General features: G+C 34.2%; 1 protein-coding gene across 2 annotated transcripts; it reads right to left on the bottom strand.

Annotated features, from left to right (window-relative positions):
• Positions 1–793: 793 nt before the first annotated feature.
• LOC106055895 (phosphatidate phosphatase LPIN3-like) lies at positions 794–20222 on the bottom strand. 2 transcript variants are annotated; one of them, XM_056015540.1, is made up of 16 exons: positions 19994–20222; positions 17514–17738; positions 16574–16672; positions 15964–16478; positions 14697–14881; positions 13656–13791; positions 13264–13533; positions 12867–12936; positions 10884–11147; positions 10578–10672; positions 10002–10227; positions 9130–9278; positions 8445–8684; positions 7477–7585; positions 6515–6618; positions 794–6043 (listed from the first exon to the last, which is right to left on the bottom strand). In XM_056015540.1, the coding sequence occupies exons 2-16, from the start codon at positions 17697–17699 to the stop codon at positions 5857–5859; spliced, it is 2835 nt and encodes a 944-aa protein (XP_055871515.1). In that variant the 5' UTR covers positions 17700–17738; positions 19994–20222; the 3' UTR covers positions 794–5856. The 2 variants fall into 2 exon arrangements, with proteins under 2 accessions (XP_055871515.1, XP_055871516.1); XM_056015541.1 differs by having other exon boundaries at positions 14706–14881; positions 19994–20209.
• Between the last annotated feature and the right edge of the window lie 896 nt (positions 20223–21118).

Here is a 21118-nt window from a genome sequence, read left to right as displayed (position 1 = left end):
ATTTAATTTAAAATTTATTTTAGATATACTGCTACTATTAAGCAGATGGTGACTTGAGATTGCCTCAAATAAAAAATGCTTAATAGAAATTATGTCAGAACATTTTGATGCAGTGATCTAAGTTGGACAAAACAAGGTTACAAAGACAGTTTGTGTGTAAACAAACTCGAAATCGGCTCCCAAAGTGCTCCACCCAGGCAGTTAAGAAGGCAGGGTTTCTATATTTTCAGAAAGAACATCAGAATATAATTCTGTATAAATGACAGAGAAGAATGGAGAAAGAATGTTGACAGATCTTGTGTGGTGGTTCAGCAGACCAAAGGATAGGTGAATGTGAAGTTAAGATATGAACCTGGCCTAACTGATATCTTACAATGAATATCTTATTGATATAATTGTTTTGTAAATGGTCAAGTTCTCAAATCCTCCAGAAAAAAAACATTTGTTAAAAAAATAAAATTTCCTTTAGTTAAGTGTTCTATACCTACTGTGTAGTGCTGCAGTTCACACAATAATATGAAAAACTACTTTTTTAATGAAAAAACTGCTTGCATAAGTGATTAAAAAAATTAGATTTTTCGCTTTCAGAAAAGAAAAAAATAGCGTTGCATCAGAACTTTATATTATGTCGGATTTTCACTATCTTTTCTAGTTTATGAGATCTAAACGGGATGGACGGGTGGACAGACATTAAACACAAAACTAATATCATCTTTTCCCCTTTCGGGGTCCGCTAAAAATAACAAGTTACTGTGATACAAATCTGGAATAGAAACAATAAAACTCGAGATGCTATAATTTCAAAGATATTTTTTCTTTTATTTCATCAACTACATTGATATTGCAATACCAAATATGACATGGTGATAAGGTCAATGGACAATGTTGAAGTTCAACTCTCATTCATATATGTCTGAAACAAGAGAACTTCCTAAATGCAACCATAGTAGCCTAACATATATTTCAGTTCTTGAACAACAGAATTAGTGTAGTAGGAAATGTCTAGCAGAGGTTACAAGATCAGTTCATAGGACAGACAGTTACAAAGTTTACTATTACAATCTAAAAAAACCAAGAGAGATCTCGTTCTTCATCCTAAACTTTTCAGTCATCCATTTTATCTTTTCAGCCAAGCTGAATTGGTGGATAGTTTATAATTAGCCTGCTTATAAATGAACTTGAGTTCTTTTTTAACTATTTTTCTTCCACATCTTGAGGCTAAAACATCAGAATATTATTTTTGACAACAGGCTTTTAAAACATTCAATCATACTACAAAGTATCAATACATGAATAGATGATCTTAAACAAATAACTTTACAGACTTGTTTCAACACAGTATGTGACAAACTTTTTGTACTTTGCAATGCCAAGTTCAATGAGACTACAAAGCAGTAATAGTCATATGTTCTGAGTAATGTAAGTAGATAATGGGGGGTAATAAAAAGGATTCCTTGACCACTCTACACGATAAGCAATTCTTTGCACCTAACCCATTTTCCTAGATTAATATTAAGGATAGAACTAATCAACGTAGAAATATATATAAAATAAAAATCTCAGTATTGGAAACGTTTCACCCTGAAAATGTTTTATCCCAATTACACTGAAGCAAAAGTCATAATATCTCATCAATGCTGTCATTAGTCTAACTCTCTAGAGCACATGATAAAACCTATCTAACACTCACATGTAGGCCATGATTGGCTAATACTGTTTCCACACATTTAAAACATTATGTATAGGGGTCAATCAATACATACGTCTGACAATTATCATTACACAGTGCTTTTATTACAGTGCATTTATACACTGACCAAAATACTTTATTACAAGTACATTTATATTAAGCTAATGTTAGTTTTTTTTTTAAACAGGAAACGTAATTTTACAATATCTTTCAAACCAAAACATGTACATAGGGGCTAATAGCATTGTGGATAAAATACCAAACATTATCACCACTGATGGAAACAACACTCAAGAGTTGGTCCCCTTTGTGAACATTTTAAAACAAAAACACGCCACTCTCAACAAGTCAGAAGACAACTCCTCTGCCACAACAAAACACAAACTTATAATGAAACCCTTTCATCAGAAAGAGGCCATGATAAACAAGTCCTTTTTTTTCCCCAGCTTATCAAGGCAACAAATATACTATGCATTTTTGGTACATCACAAGTTAATCTTTTTAAAGTTCTTTTCCAGTAGAATCAATGAAAAGACAATAACATTATTGCAGAACTCTTGCTTGAAAAGACCATCAATAGACCAAAGCTTGACTGCTAACATAGTTCTCATGAAAGAAGTTGTAGTCATCCAAGGTTAGCCTGTTCTGCTTGGTTAGTCAAAGTTCAAACATATAAAGTATTGCCATTTCTTCCTCTCCTTCGTCGTTCTCATGCATTGCCATTAATGTCAGAGTCAAAATATAATTAACACAAAAAAAAAGTAATAAAAAAATAATCCTAATCCAAATATAGTTTTGAAAACTGATGCTTAACAGATATCAGTTACTGAAAGACTACATATAATGTTTCAAAAATACAAAAAGTTCTTCAAACACAATTTCTTATTGAGTATCAAAAGTTGTCTGCCTTCAGTCCTAAATTGAATTAGAAAAGTAGCTTGAGAGTTTTAATACCAAACAAATATAAAAAACAAAGAAAAAAAAAAAAGCTTTAGAGAGGTGTAGAACAGAATAAAGCTAGTTAGTATTTAGTAGCTTTGCCAATAAGAGAGAATTAAATTGTTGCTTGATAATGTTTTTTGGGTCCTTCAGGCCTAGAACAGCTATGGTTCATCTCATTATGTAATGAATCAAATGGAGACAATACTATTCTTTAATATCTGAACAACGTCAATGTTTGAAATGTGATGCCAAGAACTAAAGAAAAGATATTCGACAATAGAGTGTCACCTCTAGAGCCACACAACTCATTTTTGTTGGGCTTGCGGAGTGTCACCTCTAGAGCCACACAACTCATTTTTGTTGGGCTTACATAGTGTCACCTCTAAAGCCACACAACTCAGTTTTGTAGGGCTTGAGGATTGTCACCTCTCGAGCCACACAACTCAGTGTCACCTTTATAGTCATGCATCTCCAGACAACTCAGTTCATTTGGGGCTTGCATTGTGACCTCTACAGCCACGCATGTCCACACAACTCAATTCAGTGGGATTTCTAGAGTGTGACCCCTACAGTCATGCATCTCCACACATCTCAGTTCAATGGGGCGTGCAGAGTGTCGCCTCTACGGTCAGGCATATGCTCAAAACTCGGTTTTGTGGGGCTTGCAATAACTGTGACACTAAATACCATTATTAAAACAATTATAGAAAACAGTTTCTGTACAAGAAGTCTTAGGTTAAGAATAGTAAGTGAAAACATTAACACTTATAATAAATTCAAATTTTGATCAATTGATAAATAAAACATTCACAGGAAAAACAATGACTATTGCAACTAAAGAGTCTTTAAAAGAAAACTAAGCCTGTTTCATATCTTTCATTAATTATGAACTTTTTAAACCAAAAATGTGTATGGCACTCAATTATTTAGAAGTAATCTTAACTTAAAGAATGGCAAATCAATTGAACTGTAAAAAAACAACAACTACAAGCGATAACAAACTATAGAGAGCAGACGTCATGAAGTTTAAAAAAAGAAAGAATTTACTTTGTGTTTATTCATATATATATATATATAACATCACTATATTACATAATCCAGATAAATTAGAAATCAAATAACAGATCTGACAATAAAATACAGATAATTAGAAGAATGGTCTAATGCTCAGATATCAGCCTCTCTGCATGATAATAACTGTCTCTGATTCATATAAAATATTCTTTAATAGGCACCGGGTCTAAATGAAAAAAAGGAAATATCACAATCTCTAAAACAATTAGTGTTGAATTTGTATTTGTAGATAAAGGGAGATTATTTACATTGTAATGTCACCACCTTTTCGTAAAATTTATTTACATCATAATGTTTGTTATTATAAACGTCCTTATTTACATTCTTACAATCTCCATGGCGGACAAAAGTATTGCATGTGCATGTTCACAATTACCAAACGGCAGTACTACAGCTAATCACGGGAATGAAATTCTCAAAATGTTTGTTTTAATAAGGTTAAAAAAAAAAAATCAAATACAGTCAGATAAGTTATATTTAAACGAATATCAAAACACATATACATATTTTAGCAGTAACCATTGTACATTTGAAAAAAATATCAGTCGTTAAATATATTGAAGCCTGATATAACAAGGTCTGACAAAACTTACTTAAGTGTTCCAAAGAACAATATGAAACGAATCTACATTACGACCACAAGTTGATGTCTATGATAGCAAGCAGTAATGTAATAAAGTGTTGGCAGCAATACCACCAGGTTAAGAAACCAAAGTGAGCAGCAGGATGTGCCTATGATCTATCAGTTTATCAAAAGTGGCCTAGCCAAAAGGAGAGAATAGAAACCATTGGATAATCAGGGCAGTTATTTTTTTTTATCTTGAAACTCAAAAGAAGGATTTACAGTTTATGTATTTGTATGACAAAACAAACACCTATGATTTGTTTGTATGACAAACAAGCACCTATGATTATATACTTCCTGTACTATTTCCAATTACAATTTATTTAGCATCTTCTGATCATTTCATGTACAATATATACAAGCCTATATACATTTACAAGCGAATAAAATAAAAGTCTTCTGTGGTGTGTCAGTCTATTTCCATGGTCCAAAAATTCAATGAGTGGTTGAAGAGGGTCATGACTGGTACAGACAAAGATTTGCTGCCTGTGGTGAATGAGGTGGAAGCTGAGCCTGGCGGCGAGGTGGTGCTGGACGAAGAAGACGGCACAGAAAAGTTGAACATGTCTGAGAAAACGGCCGTTGACGGAGGTGTCATGTAGGGGGAAGGTGACATAACCAGCTGGGAGTCTGACAGGGACTTGAAGGATGTAGTCGAGGAGGAGCGTGACATGCTAGTGTTGGAAGTTTTCACAGGGTACTCCCCTGGTTCAAAGCAGTCAAAGTAATCATCATCTGTTACCCATTCCCAAAGTGGAGAGCACAGGGTTTCTTCCCTCAGAGGGTTCTGCATCGTTTCACACTCACACTGATGAGGACAAGAGGCAAGGATATCTTGCAAAACAGCACAACGGAGACTTGCATGAGCACCACCCAAACTACTATACATTTGTAAGTCTTTGCCACCGGCTACCTTGTTACGCGGCTTATCAGATAAGCTGTATAAATAAAAACATTTGTCTTTGGTATCTCTTGGACTGGCACAGCAAGCAGAGTTCAAATCCTGCATGTTCCTAACTGGTGGATGAAAGTGTGAGCAGTTATGATCTAATGGATGAGAGTGTGAGCAGTTATGATCCTGGAGATTATTCACAGGTCTAAAAGAGTGATTGCTTCTTTGGTGATGCTGAGTACCATGCTGTTGCCTATGTCTACAAATCTCACCTACATCACAAAAATCCTGTTTCGAATCTAGCCCAATTGTTTCGGCGACATCATCTAGAAAGAAAACTGGCTTTTCAGCGGAGGATGTAGAACTCTTTACCTGCTGAGAAGACGGGACAGAGCTGGCATGGCCAGTTTTTTTGTCAATTCTGCTGTCAGGAAGTTGTCTACTCTGGTCACTGATGAGACGAGGCCTACTGTCAGCACTGCTAGACCTCCTCATCGGATTACTGAAAAACTTTTGGACAGACCGTCTCTTTCGACGGGGCTCTTTATCAGGCATCATTTTTCCATCAGTTTGGTGTTCATCTGGGCTGTCTTTGCTGACTGCATCGCTGTCGCCAAGCCCTTCACTCCCTAGTCATTTTTTTTCCGGTTCAGGGGAGGCCTGACTAGAAGGAGTAACCAGGGTGGCAATCTCATCTGGCCCAAGCACTGGCAGTGGGCTGCGCCAATAATTGACAGGGTTAAACTCCACTAGTGTCCCCATGTCGACGTGATCAAGGGATGGGAAGAAATGATCCACAATATCTGACATCCCAGAGTAGCTGAAGACAAAAAAAAACAAAAAACCCAGCTTTGAAAAAGAGGCAAAATAGTTAATGAATAAACAATAAGATTGATAAACTTTTACCAACTATGGTCACTGTTAACTGGGTCCTTATCCTTCTAGATATGTTTGATTGCTCATATAAATCCTGTTACACATGGGAAATTTTAAGCTTAAGCAATGCCGTTCATTTCCATTTTATTTGTTTTTTTTTTTTTTTAAAAGTTATAAGTACCGGTAATTATTAAAATCATGTACGTAATTTAAGTACAAAAGAAAAGCTGCTGAAAAAAAAAATTAATAACTATTTTTATTATTGTTATTCCTGTTCTAGAAATCAATGGAATTCATTAGCTTTTGTCATTAGAGCAAATCCTTAATGATAGCAATAATGCTATAATCAAGTGCTTCAATGAATTAAGCTGCATCATCTCAAAGAGTTAAATCCTAAGCATATTTATAGACTTACGAAGACAAAAAGGTCAAGGACAGGTCATGCCTAAGCTGGCCTTGAGGATTGATTGTGAAGATGCGGAAACTGGGGATGTTTAGAGCCCTGTAAGCTATCACATCCTGAAAAAAATAAAAAAATAAACACATTATAAACATTGTGTTCAAACACCTGTATGAGCAATGACAACTTTTAAGTCAGGCATTTTTATGTAATAAACTATTTTTATAGGCATTTTGACTGTGCTATACAGAACAAGAATCAACTCATGAAACTATTGTGTGTCAAGCAACCATTGTCTTAATGCTCTCCGGTAACAAAGACATTGTGTGTTCAATCTTTTTAAGAGCCATCAAATGGCCAAATCCAACTTATTATGAATTATTACGAGAGTTTTTTTTTTTTTTCTGAACTAAAAACTACGACCAACATAAAGTCATGTAAATGAATGCACTTTTCTGAACTGAACACTTTAACTAACAGGAATGAGTATGAATAGCTCTAACTGAACAAATAACTCTTCCACCACAAGCTATTAAAATCAATGGGTTTGTCTAATTATTCTCACCAACATAAGAGTGTCAAAGATACACAGATATTAAATTAACTAATTTAATTAATATTATATATTTTAATATATACAAACTTTTAAAAAGGAATAATAATAAATATATGTAATACCAAAAGATTTGGCATAAATTAAATACTCTGTTTGTAAAAAATGTTTTGTTTAAAATGTTTTATATGTTTCGGATGTTCCTTCAGAGTTGAAGATAGTTTACTTCCTAGTCCAAACCTCCCGCAGGACGACAGGGGATGGGAGCAGGCTGGCTTTGAACTCTCGACCGTTGATAAATCTGAACGACAGTCCAGCGATCAAACCGCACGACCAGGCAGCCATCTGGCGAGGCTACATGATTATTTACAACATAGTGTTCAAAAATTTTTTTGTGTTTTAAACTTAATTTGCAGAGCCTCACATTAAATTTGTTTCCAAAACCTGCATAGAATGGAGAGACTGGGAACAGGTCGGCTATGTCTTTCAAGCAGCTGATTTTGAACTCTTCTGGATTCTTTAATATCAGCTCTCTGTAGAAAACCAATGAATTTGATCAACAAAAAGCATATTTGAAGAATGGGCTGTTATAAAACTAATAATGTGCGTCAAGACAAAATAACAGTTCAAAATAGCACGTGTTGCCAAATAACTAGAGTTCTTTCTTTTCATAGCATTCCTGTTTTATTGAAATCTTATTATCTTGCAAAATGTTATATATACTAGACTAACAAAGACAAATTGCGACAATTTTATTTTAACTTTAATTTTTCTAAAACAAACTCGATATCTGATTTTATACATTTATTTCATAATTTTCTTTTAGAAACACCAAGGGATTCTTTGCTTCATTTTTACAAAGCTTACATCAACTCACTGTCTGACTGGTAAAAAGTGTGTACACATTATTTCTCCCACACCCATTCTCGGATCAAGCTGAAACTTCTCACAATTATTCATTGACATTGACAAGACATAAATCAATTTAAAAAAAAGTAACCAATTAGATAATTACTTGTAATTCATTATTTTGTTTAATGGCAACAAAGGAATCTAATACTTCCGCATTCACAGAAAAAAAAAGGCTAAATTTGTTAGGTTTAGTCCTCTTAAATAATTGTATAATGGTAATCAAATGCCAATCAAATTGAAACTTTAAACATTTATTATACCTAACTAAACATTTATCAATAAACAAAAATGCTCAGTCAATTGTTGGTAATCATTTTGTTTGATATCAAATAAGGGAAATAACTTGTACATTATTGGTAGAAATAGTTTTAAGTTCCCCTTTAGATAGATTTGTTTTTCTAAAAAAAAAAAGTTTTTACGTTTTCCTTATTTATCACAATGCTTTTTAGAATATAACAAAGAATGGAATAACAACGCTACCTATGGAATGCGCTGAATAAGGATGTGGGGTTTAAGAAAAGAGGTCCATCTGGTAGGACCAGTTCCCCCTGCTTGATGCTCTTCAACATATCCTTGGTACTCCTGCTCTGACCAATGGCCCTGGCCGACAAGTAGATCAGTTTGTAGCCATTGTTGTGTATGCGAGTGAAAAGTTGGGCCACCCCTGACTGGGACCAATCACGGCCGATGATAGGCAAGATCTGACCCAAAGCATCCGATCTGAAAAGTAAAGTAAATAATAAAAATTAACATATTAACCAATGTAGAAAAGTTTAATGAATAATCAACTAGGCAATTATGTAAAAAAAAAAAAGAAAAAAAATTAGCATATGTGACCCTCTCACATGCAAAATATTGCAATCAAAATAAATGAAACAATAAACAAAAAGTTAACAATTAACGTATGAATTGAGTTCTTTAATATATCAAAAAAGCTATGGACAGTGAAAAAACATGGGCCTCAACCTTAACCTGCGATATATGTGGAAATATGTGGACAGGAGTGTCTCTCCAAAAAAAGGGCTTCACAGTCACACCAAAAAGTGTTCCAGTTGAACTATAGTCGCTCCACGACTGAAGGAAGCCAACACAATATATCAAAATAAAACATTACAGCCTATTTGTATGCAGGATAAACATGAAATAAAATGAACCAGAGACTTACTTAGTTATGGTCCCATCTATATCAGAAATAACAATCTTGTCGTAGTGGTTCCACAGGTAGACATGAGACACACACCTGGTAGTACCCTGATACTGAGTGGTCACCGAGAAGGAGATCTCATTGTGGCCTTCCTTAAGTTTCAGCTTGGCCTTCAAAGATAACAGAAATATTCATAGTTCAGTCATACAACACATAAGTCTATTTAGTATGGGAAAAAAAATTACTGGACACAAATAATAAACACAAACTATTGCTTTTAGATTAGTCACTGAAACATTGACCTGTTTTATATAAATAAATATAAAGAAAAAAAGGCTGCTTTTTGGGGGGTTTGTTTATTCTGAAACTTTTAATATTTTTTTTACTTATAATATTGCTTAAACCACTTTATTGCACAGTTAAATGAGAATACACAAACATTATGGTGGGTCAAAAGAATCCACTATCCCAAAACTATCTCAGAGATAGAAGACATTACCAAAAGGGGAATTAAGTTGGATGCCCCAAAGAAAATGAACAAAGGAATAAAAAGACATTAGGAGACACATTTCTTATTCCATACGCTAGAAATAATTCATACAAGTGCTCCTTCCTCCCTAGTGCCACTAGAGAATGGAATAGGTTGCATGAATCAGCCAGGAAACCCAATGACCTAGCAGAGTTTTAAGTCATTGATTAACATGCATGACTATATTGACACATGAAATGCGTAGGAAGTAATCATCTTCTTTTTTTGAAATAACCTCCATAATCTATAAGCTAAAGACACGAGAAAACAACAACCAAAGACTAAAACTGTTGGAGAAAAGACTATAGTGAAAAGCAAAGTGAAAAATGAGAAACTGATAACTTTGGTTTCAACTGAAACTTACAATTTGGTCAGAGGAAAGACGAAGTGTTTTGATGTATTTCTCCTTCTTCTGTTTACCCTCAGCAGACTCACTGGCTGACGAAGGATGCCTCTGCCTCTCTTCCTCCTCGGTTCCCTGCACTGCGATTGCCTTGGTGGGCAAGAGGGGAGGGGAAGAGGGTTTGGGCACATCTTTGTCCGAAGCATCAGTATCAGTCTCTGTGGAAGTGTTGTCCTCTTGCTGCAACCTAAGTAAAAACATTTTTTTTTTCATATGACTTTATAGACTAAAGATACTATGAAAGAAAAAATACTATCATGATTGCTACTATGTAGGCCTACTCTTGAGAACTAATTTCACAATATACCAATACAATTAATATTCTAGTTTCAGGACAAAAGTAAACAGCTAGATATCATTTGTTCTAGATTCTATAAACATTGGAGTTCAATAAGTCCAAACAATAGATTAGCTTGAGTGAGCAATATAAATGTTTTCATTCATATTAGAAACAATGGCTAGTGCTTTCACAATATTTATAGATTAATTAGTGCTAAAGTTAAAACTTAAATCTATGCAGAAGAAATTGTTTCTCACCTGACTATTTTCTTGGATTTCTTTTTAGGTGTGCTAGTATTGCTGGCAGGTGGAGTTGGGTGGGGACTTTCACCTGGGGAGCCGCTAGGAGGTTTCTAATCAAAGACAAAGAACAAAGGTTTTACTTTTTAAACTATTAAACCTGTATAAAAATGATAATGTTTTGGCATCACTGATAATTTTATAGTGTGGTGTGCCTGTTGTAAATGACTTTTCTTGTGGGCTTACCAACAAAACCTAGTTATCTGAACCTAAGAATCCTTATGGTATCAAAAATGTTTCATTACAGCAAATAATCCAACTTACTAGATTTATCATGTCTGTTGATTTGGTTGCAGGGGACTGAGTGTCCCCCAACACAGCTGGGGCAGCCCCAGTGACAGCAGTTTTAGTCGGGGCTGATTGGGCCTCGGAGGCGGTGGTGGAAGTGGTTGCACTGCTAGTGGCAGTCACGTCTGTCGCTCCGGCACCAAGCTCATTTTCTGCCTCAGCTGACCTGCCCCAAGAGAACCAACCTTTTTTTTTCTTCTTTTTGGGCATGTGTTCTTTCTCCAAGTCTTTCACCGCAGGCTAGAAAATAAAAAAACAAAATGCAATATGATCAACTAAGATCAATGAATAATGAATTCAATGTCTGTGAGTCAAGAACTTGTCTACCCCTACACTTTATTCTTTGAAGTCTTACAGATTTTCAGTCGGATATCATGTGTCCCAATAACAGTAAGTTTCAGTCCAACATCATGTGTCCCAATAACAGTAAGTTTCAGTCCAACACCAAGTGTCCCAAAGACAGTAAGTTTCAGTCCAACACCAAGTGTCCCAATGACAGTAAGTTTCAGTCCAACATCATGTGTCCCAATGACAGTAAGTTTCAGTCCAACATCATGTGTCCCAATGACAGTAAGTTTCAGTTCAACATCATGTGTCCCAATGACAGTAAGTTTCAGTCCAACATCATGTGTCCCAATCACAGTAAGTTTCAGTCCAACATCATGTGTCCCAATCACAGTAGTGTTTGTTAGTTTTTTAAATTTCAGCATTGTAAAATATTTAAATATAGTTGACTTCTTTGAAAAATGGATTCTTAATGCCATTCAACCAAATTTTGATTTTGATTATAACTAGGAATTATCAATGTAATTCAAGCTGCATTGTTCTAGCTAATAACTATAAAAATAAATCATAATTTTTAAATCATAAGGTAAAAAAGCAATGAAGGTATTCTTTCAAAGCCTAATTTTGTTTTTACAAATACTTTTAACTACTAAGATGAGGAATGTTTCACTGCTTGGATCCTAGAAGAAAACATAAGCATAAAGAAGCAAGGACAAAAGGAAGGTGAAGCCATCTTGAGTGCCTAGAATGAAATGGGGAATTAGACTTACTAAATCTCAATGATTGAAAAATGTTTCGTAAAAGTATCAAGTCCTGTACATATGAACATAAATCATCATAAATATGAATTTTCCATTTTGAATTAGGTGCATTATTTTTTTTTGTCTGATGGAACAAAGAAACGATTACATCCAGAGTCCACTTCTAGTAAAAGAAATACAAAGCAAGGAAGTCAGTGTTACAGAACAGAATGCAATGAGGTGGTCTAAGTGGCCAAGCAACACTAGAGAAAAATTCAGAAAGTGAACAATCGAAACAGAAGCAACATTTAAGGAAGTCTTTTTTTCCCCTTTATTTTAATTTGAAAATAACTTTACTAGGGCTGCTATGGACACTAAAAAGAAAGATGAAGATTTTATTCTTAAAAAAAAAAAAAGCTAAATGTCGGAAAAACAAAATGTATATTGTTAAACAAAAACATGAAGAGCAAAGCCAAATTTAAGGAGAGATTCGCTTGTGAATTATTTTTGCTTAGACAATTACTGTGGAAAGACAGGAGGCGCATAAGAGTTATAAACAACATCTACAATCAAACGGTGGATCTACGATGAAATGGTAGACCTGAAATAGCGTTAATCTTACCTCAGTGGGCTGCATAAAATAAAAGACAACAAATGGAACTCAATTATGTAATGGAAGGTGCTAGGTAATAATTTTGTTTTCTATACAAAACTTTCAAAATTAAAATTCTAGTGTGAACTGCTAAATATACAAATTATTCATAATGGGAGTATTACATTTTTGAAAAGATTGTGAACACAACATTTAGAAATAATTCAGAGATTTATAAACAAACACATGTTGATTCACTGATGTATAATCAGTGTGCTGAAACTTTGATCATGACAAAAATGACTGAACTGTAATTTGCATTTATAAAACATGTAAACCAACCTCAGGGAGCTGCTTGTGGAATACTATCTGGGAAAGCACCATTGGACCAGCAGTTGCCCAGTTGTAAAACCTGAGGAAGCAGAACATTGAAGACAATTAAAGATCAAATAGTATATTCATTTTTAATATAAAAAGGTATAAGAGTAATTTTTTTTGTTTGTTTTAATAACATTAATATACTATGAAAAACACTTAAACCAAATTCCAATTTTGGTTTCAATCATGATCATTAGTAAAAAAAATTGTCTAATGTAAATTGTTACTTTACTATATTATTAACTCCTTCTCTCCTAACTGACGATACCAGCGTTGATTCCACCAGAATGTGGTAAATAATTACGGAGAGAAAGAGTTAACACCACTAGGAGCAGCAAGTGTAAACAAATTTAACACTCACTTGTCATGTATTTTAACGACCAGATCTGGATTGAGGGTGATGTTGGGGTTTTCTGCTAAATCCTCGAATGTCACAACTTTTTGCATGAACTTGTCGAGGCTTATCGGCTCAGCTTCATTTAGGCCACCGCACAGAGAGAGTGCCACAGGGCCCAAGTGGCGCACTTCAGACATAGTAAAGCTCACTGGACCACCAATGGCTCCCTCTACAGAGTTTGGAGATTGAGGCAGAGATTGACCCCTTCCAGATTCTGTGTCCTCTTCATTCTCTCTGTTAAAACAAAAAAAACTAAACAAATCAACACATGCACTTTTTTCAAAAATATTTATACATTTATAAAAACAGATTTCTTTTAATGCACCCATCAAAGTAATTCTTTGCCTCATTCTGACCTGGTCTTTCCTAGGTAAATTTTGGCCATCTCTGGGTCATCCATGTTAGCTAGGTCGTCTAGGTAGATTCCTTCCTCTTTCTTACCAGATGAAGGCTTGCTGCTCCATATGGACATGAACCCACCACTGGACTTCACTGTGTAAGCAAACAATTATGCATGGTGAGAAATAATTAACATCGTTGGAAGCTGTATTTATTAAAGCTTCAAACTACAAACACAATTCTTTTTCCTTGGCTAAACATTTCTATTTTAAAGAGATTTCCTTAAAACTAAAATTTTACATTAGAATGATATTTCATTTGGATACTTAGCTTTTTCTCAGAATATTTTTTTTTTAATATTTCATTAGGAAATATGGGTTTTTAAATATTTCATTAGGAAATATGGGTTTTTAAATATTTCATTAGGAAATATGGGTTTTTAAATATTTCATTAGGAAATATGGGTTTTTAAATATTTCATTAGGAAATATGGGTTTTTAAATATTTCATTAGGAAATATGGGTTTTTAAATATTTCATTAGGAAATATGGGTTTTTAAATATTTCATTAGGAAATATGGGTTTTTAAATATTTCATTAGGAAATATGGGTTTTTAAATATTTCATTAGGAAATATGGGTTTTTAAATATTTCATTAGGAAATATGGGTTTTTAAATATTTCATTAGGAAATATGGGTTTTTAAATATTTCATTAGGAAATATGGGTTTTTAAATATTTCATTAGGAAATATGGGTTTTTAAATATTTCATTAGGAAATATGGGTTTTTAAATATTTCATTAGGAAATATGGGTTTTTAAATATTTCATTAGGAAATATGGGTTTTTAAATATTTCATTAGGAAATATGGGTGAAGTATTTAGTAAATTACCAAAATTTAAAATAAATTTAAAATAAAATCTGTATTTTCTACATTGCAATACTACACATCTACTGATGTGAGATTATAATGATGGAACCCTTTGACAAATGTACAGAAAAGTGAATTGAGGATTAAGCGGATTAAGCGACTTATTTGTCCACAGAAACTGTGCCAACCTGCTTCACCTTTTGTATCCTGTATTGCCTTTTCAGCCCGAGCAGCACTCTCCAGGTTGGTAGGCAGCTCTCCCCACAGCCATGTTGCGCTAGTTTCCATCAGAGCCGACGTCTGGCTGTCCTCCATATGTTGTTTGTCAACCTCAGTGTCACTTTTTGGAGTTGAAGGCCGGGTACCAATGGGACTAAAAACATTCCAAACAATTGTTCAATAATTATCCAGGGTAATCCTGAGATATCAAATCCTATACAAATAATGCTTTGGTCTAATTTCTAGATTTTTATACCATTAAGTCTACACAGTGTCAAAAATGATTTTTAAAATCTTCAACAATGATTTGATTTGATTTTTGATTTGAGGCACATCTGCACAATTTAGGCCATAATTGTTGAACCAGGGATTTGAAGTAAAGCAGCCGTGTCCTGTAGATCTATGCAATCTTATTTTACATAGCAGGGAAATATCAACTGTACAGTGCTAAGCTGCCTGATTATATTTTTTTAAATGTTTCTAGCTTAGTAACATTGGAAAATTATCTCAGCTTGTCACAGCATTGGCTAATAATTAAATTATCTCAAAGACAAAATGCATAGAAACTGGAGAATTCTAAAGACCCTTCTCTATAGACTAGTCTAAAAAAAACCTCTATACTTACTAAATGCTATATTATATATTAAGAACACTGAAATTCAAGACAAACCAACAAACCTTCTCAGCTTGTCACAGCATTGGCTAATAATTAAATTATCTCAAAGTCAAAATGCATAGAAACTGGAGAATTCTAAAGACCCTTCTCTATAGACTAGTCTAAAAAAAAAAAAAAAAAGAACTCTATACTTACTAAATGCTATATTATATATTAAGAACACTGAAATTCAAGACAAACCAACAAACCTTCTCAGCTTGTCACAGCATTGGCTAATAATTAAATTATCTCAAAGACAAAATGCATAGAATCTAGAGAATTATAAAGACCCTTCTCTATAGACGTCTAGAAAAAAAAAAGAACTCTATACTTATTAAATGCTATATTATATATTAAGAACATTGAAATTCAAGACAAACCAACAAACCTTTCAAATGGAGGTTTCCGGATCACTGAATGGAGTGACAAAAGAGCTGCCACCAAAAGAATTGATTCATAGAAACTAGAGAATTCTAAAGACCCTTCTCTATAGACTAGTCTAAAAAAAAAAAAGAACTCTATACTTATTAAATGCTATATTATATATAAAGAACACTGAAATTGAAGACAAAACAACCAACCTTCCCACTGGAGATGTTTCCGGATCACTGAATGGAGTGACAAAAGAGCTGCCACCAAAAGAATTGATTCGTCTGTAGCTTGTGGTCCCTTGCACCAAGATGTCCATGTCTTTCATCTCAGGAGAACTAGAGCTGCGGTTGCTGTACAGTTTAGATTTCCCATCCTCCTCCTCTGAAGAGTTAGTCACATCCAACTCAAACATGGCATCCTCACTGGCTGTGACGTTCTCGGGCAAAGACACTGACCTAGGGCTCTGGCGAGGACCCGAGGATTTCTGCTTCTTCTTCTTCAGCACTTTTCTTCTCGGCTTGCTGGAAGGCTTGGGCTCATCCCATGAGCTATCACTCCTAGGGTCTCGTACTTTTAGATGCGTGTCACTCTGGGGCTGGTCAGTCTTCTTATCGTCGGTTGGTACGGTGGGTGATACTTCTGCTCGCTTCAGTTCTTCGATTCCTTTTTCCATCAAAAGCAATGAAGAAACCAGAGGTGATGTTGCCAGATAGGCTGGAATATCCTGGTAAAAATAATAAAAGGTAATTTTTGATGCTTTTAAAACCAACCATTTGTTAACTTAGCTCAAAGAACAACAAAGACTATATATCTACCCACCTCTTCTTCTGACTCCACTTCATGAACAAAGAAAGCCTCCCCAGCCTCACCCAGTTTCATCTGGATATCAGTTGGCTCTCCATTCACTTCAATGTCCACCTAGAGCACAACGGACACAAGATTAATTATGAATGCACTAATAGGTACATGACTTAAGTCGGGGAAAGTAATACAAAAGAGATACAAGACACTGATAGCAAAGACAAACAGACACAAACACTCTTTTGTTCCCCTGGCAATCAAATCAAACCTTACGGACAATAAAAATTATTATTATTATTATTATTGTGCTGGCCACATAGCACCCTGTTCATTAACCACTGGTCAAAGAAACAGATGACCATTAACCATCATAATGCCCTATAGATTGCAAGTTCTGAAAGGGGGACTTTACTTTTTTTAATATTGATTGAGGAGGACTTTAATCTCCCACATCTACAGAATACACAATGTTATGCACATTCATCTATATAGAGTAACCTGTTCAGTAACCACTGGTCAAAGAAACAGATGACCATTAACCATCATATACGCTATAGATTGCAAGTTCTGAAAGGGGAAACTTTACTTTTTTTAATATTGATTGAGGAGGACTTTAATCTCCTACATCTACAGAATACACAATGTTATGCACATTCATCTATATAGAGTTAAGGTTGTGGCTGTACATATAACACAACCTTGTATAACACTGGTCACAAAAACATGAGTAAGGGAGAAGGGCTTCAATGTTTATGTCATTAAGTCAATTATTACGTGAAAAATGGCCATGTGAAAAAGTGATATAATAAAACAAACAGCAAACAAGATATGTGTATATTAACAAAATTGAATGGATTGTGTCTAAGTAAATATTTTAAAAAAATAATATTTAAAAAAATTCATTAAAAATGTTAAAAGTTAAAATAATGCAATGAAAATATAAAAAAGAAATGCTCACCACTTTCTCTCTGGATCGAAGGACCCCAAGTTTTCCAAAGCGTACATGGAAAGGAGATGAATTAAAAGTTCCATCAGGCTGCCTAATGATGACAACATCGATAGCACCAGTTAGTGTGGCAGGATTGATGCCATTATAGAATCCCTTGACATTTTGAAACCATCTAGTCACAAATCCAAAACTCATTTTTGTTTAGTGCAGAGTGCTCTCAGTAACAGACCTGAGCTGAAAAAAAAAAAATTTCACCCTACAGAAAGACAATCAAAATTAATTGTGATTCCATTTAAGTAATGGGCATTTAACAGATAAAGTCTTTTATATTTTGTCTTATAATTCTATGTCCAATATTATTCTTCAAGACTTCTAATGGCCCATACACTGCTGGAGACACAGGTTACAAATATGTTAGTATTCAATAGTGTTAACAAGATCAATATATTTATGCGAACAATCATTTTTTTTTTAGCATAGAATAAGTATCAAGAGTAAGTTAAAAATCAGTTTATACAACAAACAAACCTGACTTACTTTCCAATGAAATGCAAGACAATTATTCACATAAGTGTAGTATTTGTAAGGACACCTTTAAAATATTATTAAATTTTCTACATTTGTTAAATAAATATATCTTTACACAAGTATGATGTTAAGTTTTTTTTTCTTTCTATGTTCTGTTAGTTAAACAAACATACATTAGGAAAGAGTTGAAGTTTTTACTTTTAATTATCTCCATTAAAATGTCTGTACTAGAGCAAAGCTTAAATTAAAATTATCCCCCTTTCACACCTTGCAATCTGTAGGGCAGATGATGTTAAGGTCATCTATTTTTTTGACCAAAGGTTAACAAGCAGGGTGTCATGTGGCCAGCTCAACAACCAACCGCATATACTTTCCCCAACTATTGTCAGGTACCCATTAGAATTGGATGGACTCAAAAGCCCCTTAAAAATCCTGAAATTCAAAATCCCAGACTAATATTTGAGCCCAGAACCCCAGGTTCAGAAGCCAAGCGCTTAACTACTCAGCTATTGCCCCCCCTCTCCAACTAAAGCTTAAATTAGTTAGTTAAAAAATAATGCTCTTCGAATCAACTTTAATTATAGGAAATTTTTAAAATTTGGCTCTTTATGTGATGAGTTTGGAAACCACTTCTCTAGACCATGTTTTGGAATTCATATATAACATTTAATCAGGCTCTATATTGGATTGATAGTCCCTATCTGAGTTTAAAATGCAAAAGAAAAAATGCTTTGTTACAGAAGTACATTTAATGCAAACCAAAAACTTCAACCAAATAAAAACAAACTAAAAAATGAAGGGATTTAAGTTTCCAAATAAAATCAATAGCATTTGACATATATTATTTATGAATTCAATAAGATTTAATTAAAGCTAATACAAAAATGTAAGTCTACCACTATACAGTGAATAATGAGGGATAAAAGAGTCCCTTAGTCATAGTACTCATAGTCTATATACCTTTATAACAGTCAAGAATCTGATTTTAATGTATCAAGAATTAAATTATTATGTAGGTCTAGCAGCTAGCTATGTTATGTGCAGTTAAAAATGGACAATCAATAGCCAACAAAACAAAACAAAAACAACTCATGACCGTATCTTCAAAGTCTGAGAATTGAAACAATAACATGGAGAAGCTATTTTTAACATCTTATTTCATTTACAAAAATAGTAACAAACACTGGACAGTCTATACTCTATAGTGACATAGTCAATATTGTCTAGTGAGTCTAGTCTTGATAGTCTCAGTATACTGTGATATGTGATAATGGTGATAATGGTAGATCTAGAATAGCTGTAGTAATCAGAACATATTCAGATATTGATTGATTGTACTTTGCTCTCTCTCTGTATCTGTGTTAGTCTTACATGCATTTTAGATCTGGAAAGCTCTCTATTTTCTAATTTAAAGTCCATAACTAGTTTAGTTCTAGATCTATGTAAATGTAGTATGGCAAGGCAAAGGCTCTACTCTATTCTCTATTTGTGCTACTTTATCTTTCTATTAATTCTATCAATCTTTTTTATTATTAATAATAGATCTAGACTAGTAGTGAAGTACAAACATAGACTAAGTGTCACTAAGTGACTAAGACTGTAAATTAGACATCACATAGACGTCATAGAATCACAATAATACTAATAATAGTATTATTATTATTAGTAGTAATAATAGTGACAGTCAGACAGTCAGTCACAGTGATCACAGTCTAATAGGGTTTATAGACTCAATCATTATAGAGTTAATAATTAACCGATAATAATAATGGATCAAGTCATTAAACTCATTTCAAGTCCTAATTTTAAATTTAAGTCCTAGGCTAAGCCTAAGGCCTAAGTAAGTCACAAGTATCTAGTAATCTAGACAATTCTAGACTGTCAAGTCTATACAAATTACATATTTACACTTCACAGATCTAAATTCTAGTCTAGATTTTAATTAATAGGTCTAGATCTACCTTTGATATTGCACGTAGCTTTAGTAATCCAAACAGCGGTCAGTTGTTTTATCATTATGATTATGAAACGTCTGCTTTTCGTTGTTTATCGTCTAGATCTATTAATGAAGTCTTATTTTCATGGTTTTCCTCTCGGCTCATATCCAATCAGCCGATCACCCGATCATGTGACTTTACTTCGCAAGACGAAGTCTTTGGAGGCTGAGCCCGTTAGCCGTACAGCGATTGGCTAAAAAAGAGGTACGATGGTGCTATTTTTGGCTTAACGGCACGCAGTCGGTTGTAAAGTAGGTCAACCGAAGACCTGGTGAAAATATTGGACATGTGATTATTGATAAGTTACATAAACATAAATATTTATGTACCGATATAGAAATAGATCTATATTCTAATACGCGTAAAGTATGTTAAATATAATTATTGGAATCTTAACTAGGTCTATATTTAATTTAAAAAAATATATTTGGACGACGTGGACTGATTTAATTTAGAGGTATTGCGTCTACTAGGCTACAGGATTACAAGAAGTCTGACAAAGAGAGGACATGTCCTCCGTTTAAAGTTCGCGTTGGACTACAGGTCAGTTGTTTGACCAGGATTTAAGGCTACTGCAATCTGAAATTATTATTATGAAATAGACCTTACTTTAAAAAAAAAAGATGATTACGCCCTACGACGATGACAGGGTAGTGGTTGTGTATTAGTAAATTTTTCATCTGAGAAAAAACGTTTTCGCTGGTAAACGCACAACGGACTAATAACTAGAGAAAAACAGTGGCATTCTCATAAAGCAATCTGAAGCAATGTCGTTCTAAGCTTATGATTTCGCGCATGATGAAATACTGCAAAAAGTTGCTTTGTCTGAGAAATATTATATTTAAATTAATTTAGTCGTTTTACAGCCTTTGATTATCTGATATATCGTGAGTCTATACCGGCGTTCGCAGTACTGGGGACTTCTTATGGTCCGACAGTTACGCTGGGCAGAGCACGTATCCCGTATGGGGGACGAACGTATGCCAAAGGCAATCTTTTTTTGGTGAGCTAAAAGGTGGTCGACGTAACTGAGGCGCCCCACGGAAACGCTTCAAGACCAGCTTAGGCGTCAACTTTCCTTGTCTGACA

The sequence above is a fragment of the Biomphalaria glabrata genome, chromosome 17, assembly GCF_947242115.1.
Source record: "Biomphalaria glabrata chromosome 17, xgBioGlab47.1, whole genome shotgun sequence".
Lineage (NCBI taxonomy): Eukaryota > Metazoa > Mollusca > Gastropoda > Planorbidae > Biomphalaria > Biomphalaria glabrata.
The sequence above is the reverse complement of the archived record's forward strand: the minus strand, read 5'-3'. Positions and strand labels throughout refer to the sequence as shown.

Bases quoted from the DNA above. Each gene is read 5' to 3' on its own strand.
- LOC106055895 (XM_056015540.1), bottom strand. From the start codon at position 17,699: ATGAGTTTTGGATTTGTGACTAGATGGTTTCAAAATGTCAAGGGATTC. The intron at 11,148-12,866 runs GTTGGTTTACAT...TTTATTTTCTAG, and splicing joins TCCACAAGCAGCTCCCTGAG to CCTGCGGTGAAAGACTTGGA. The intron at 6,619-7,476 runs GTGAGGCTCTGC...TATTTTTTTCAG, and splicing joins GTTTTGGAAACAAATTTAAT to GATGTGATAGCTTACAGGGC.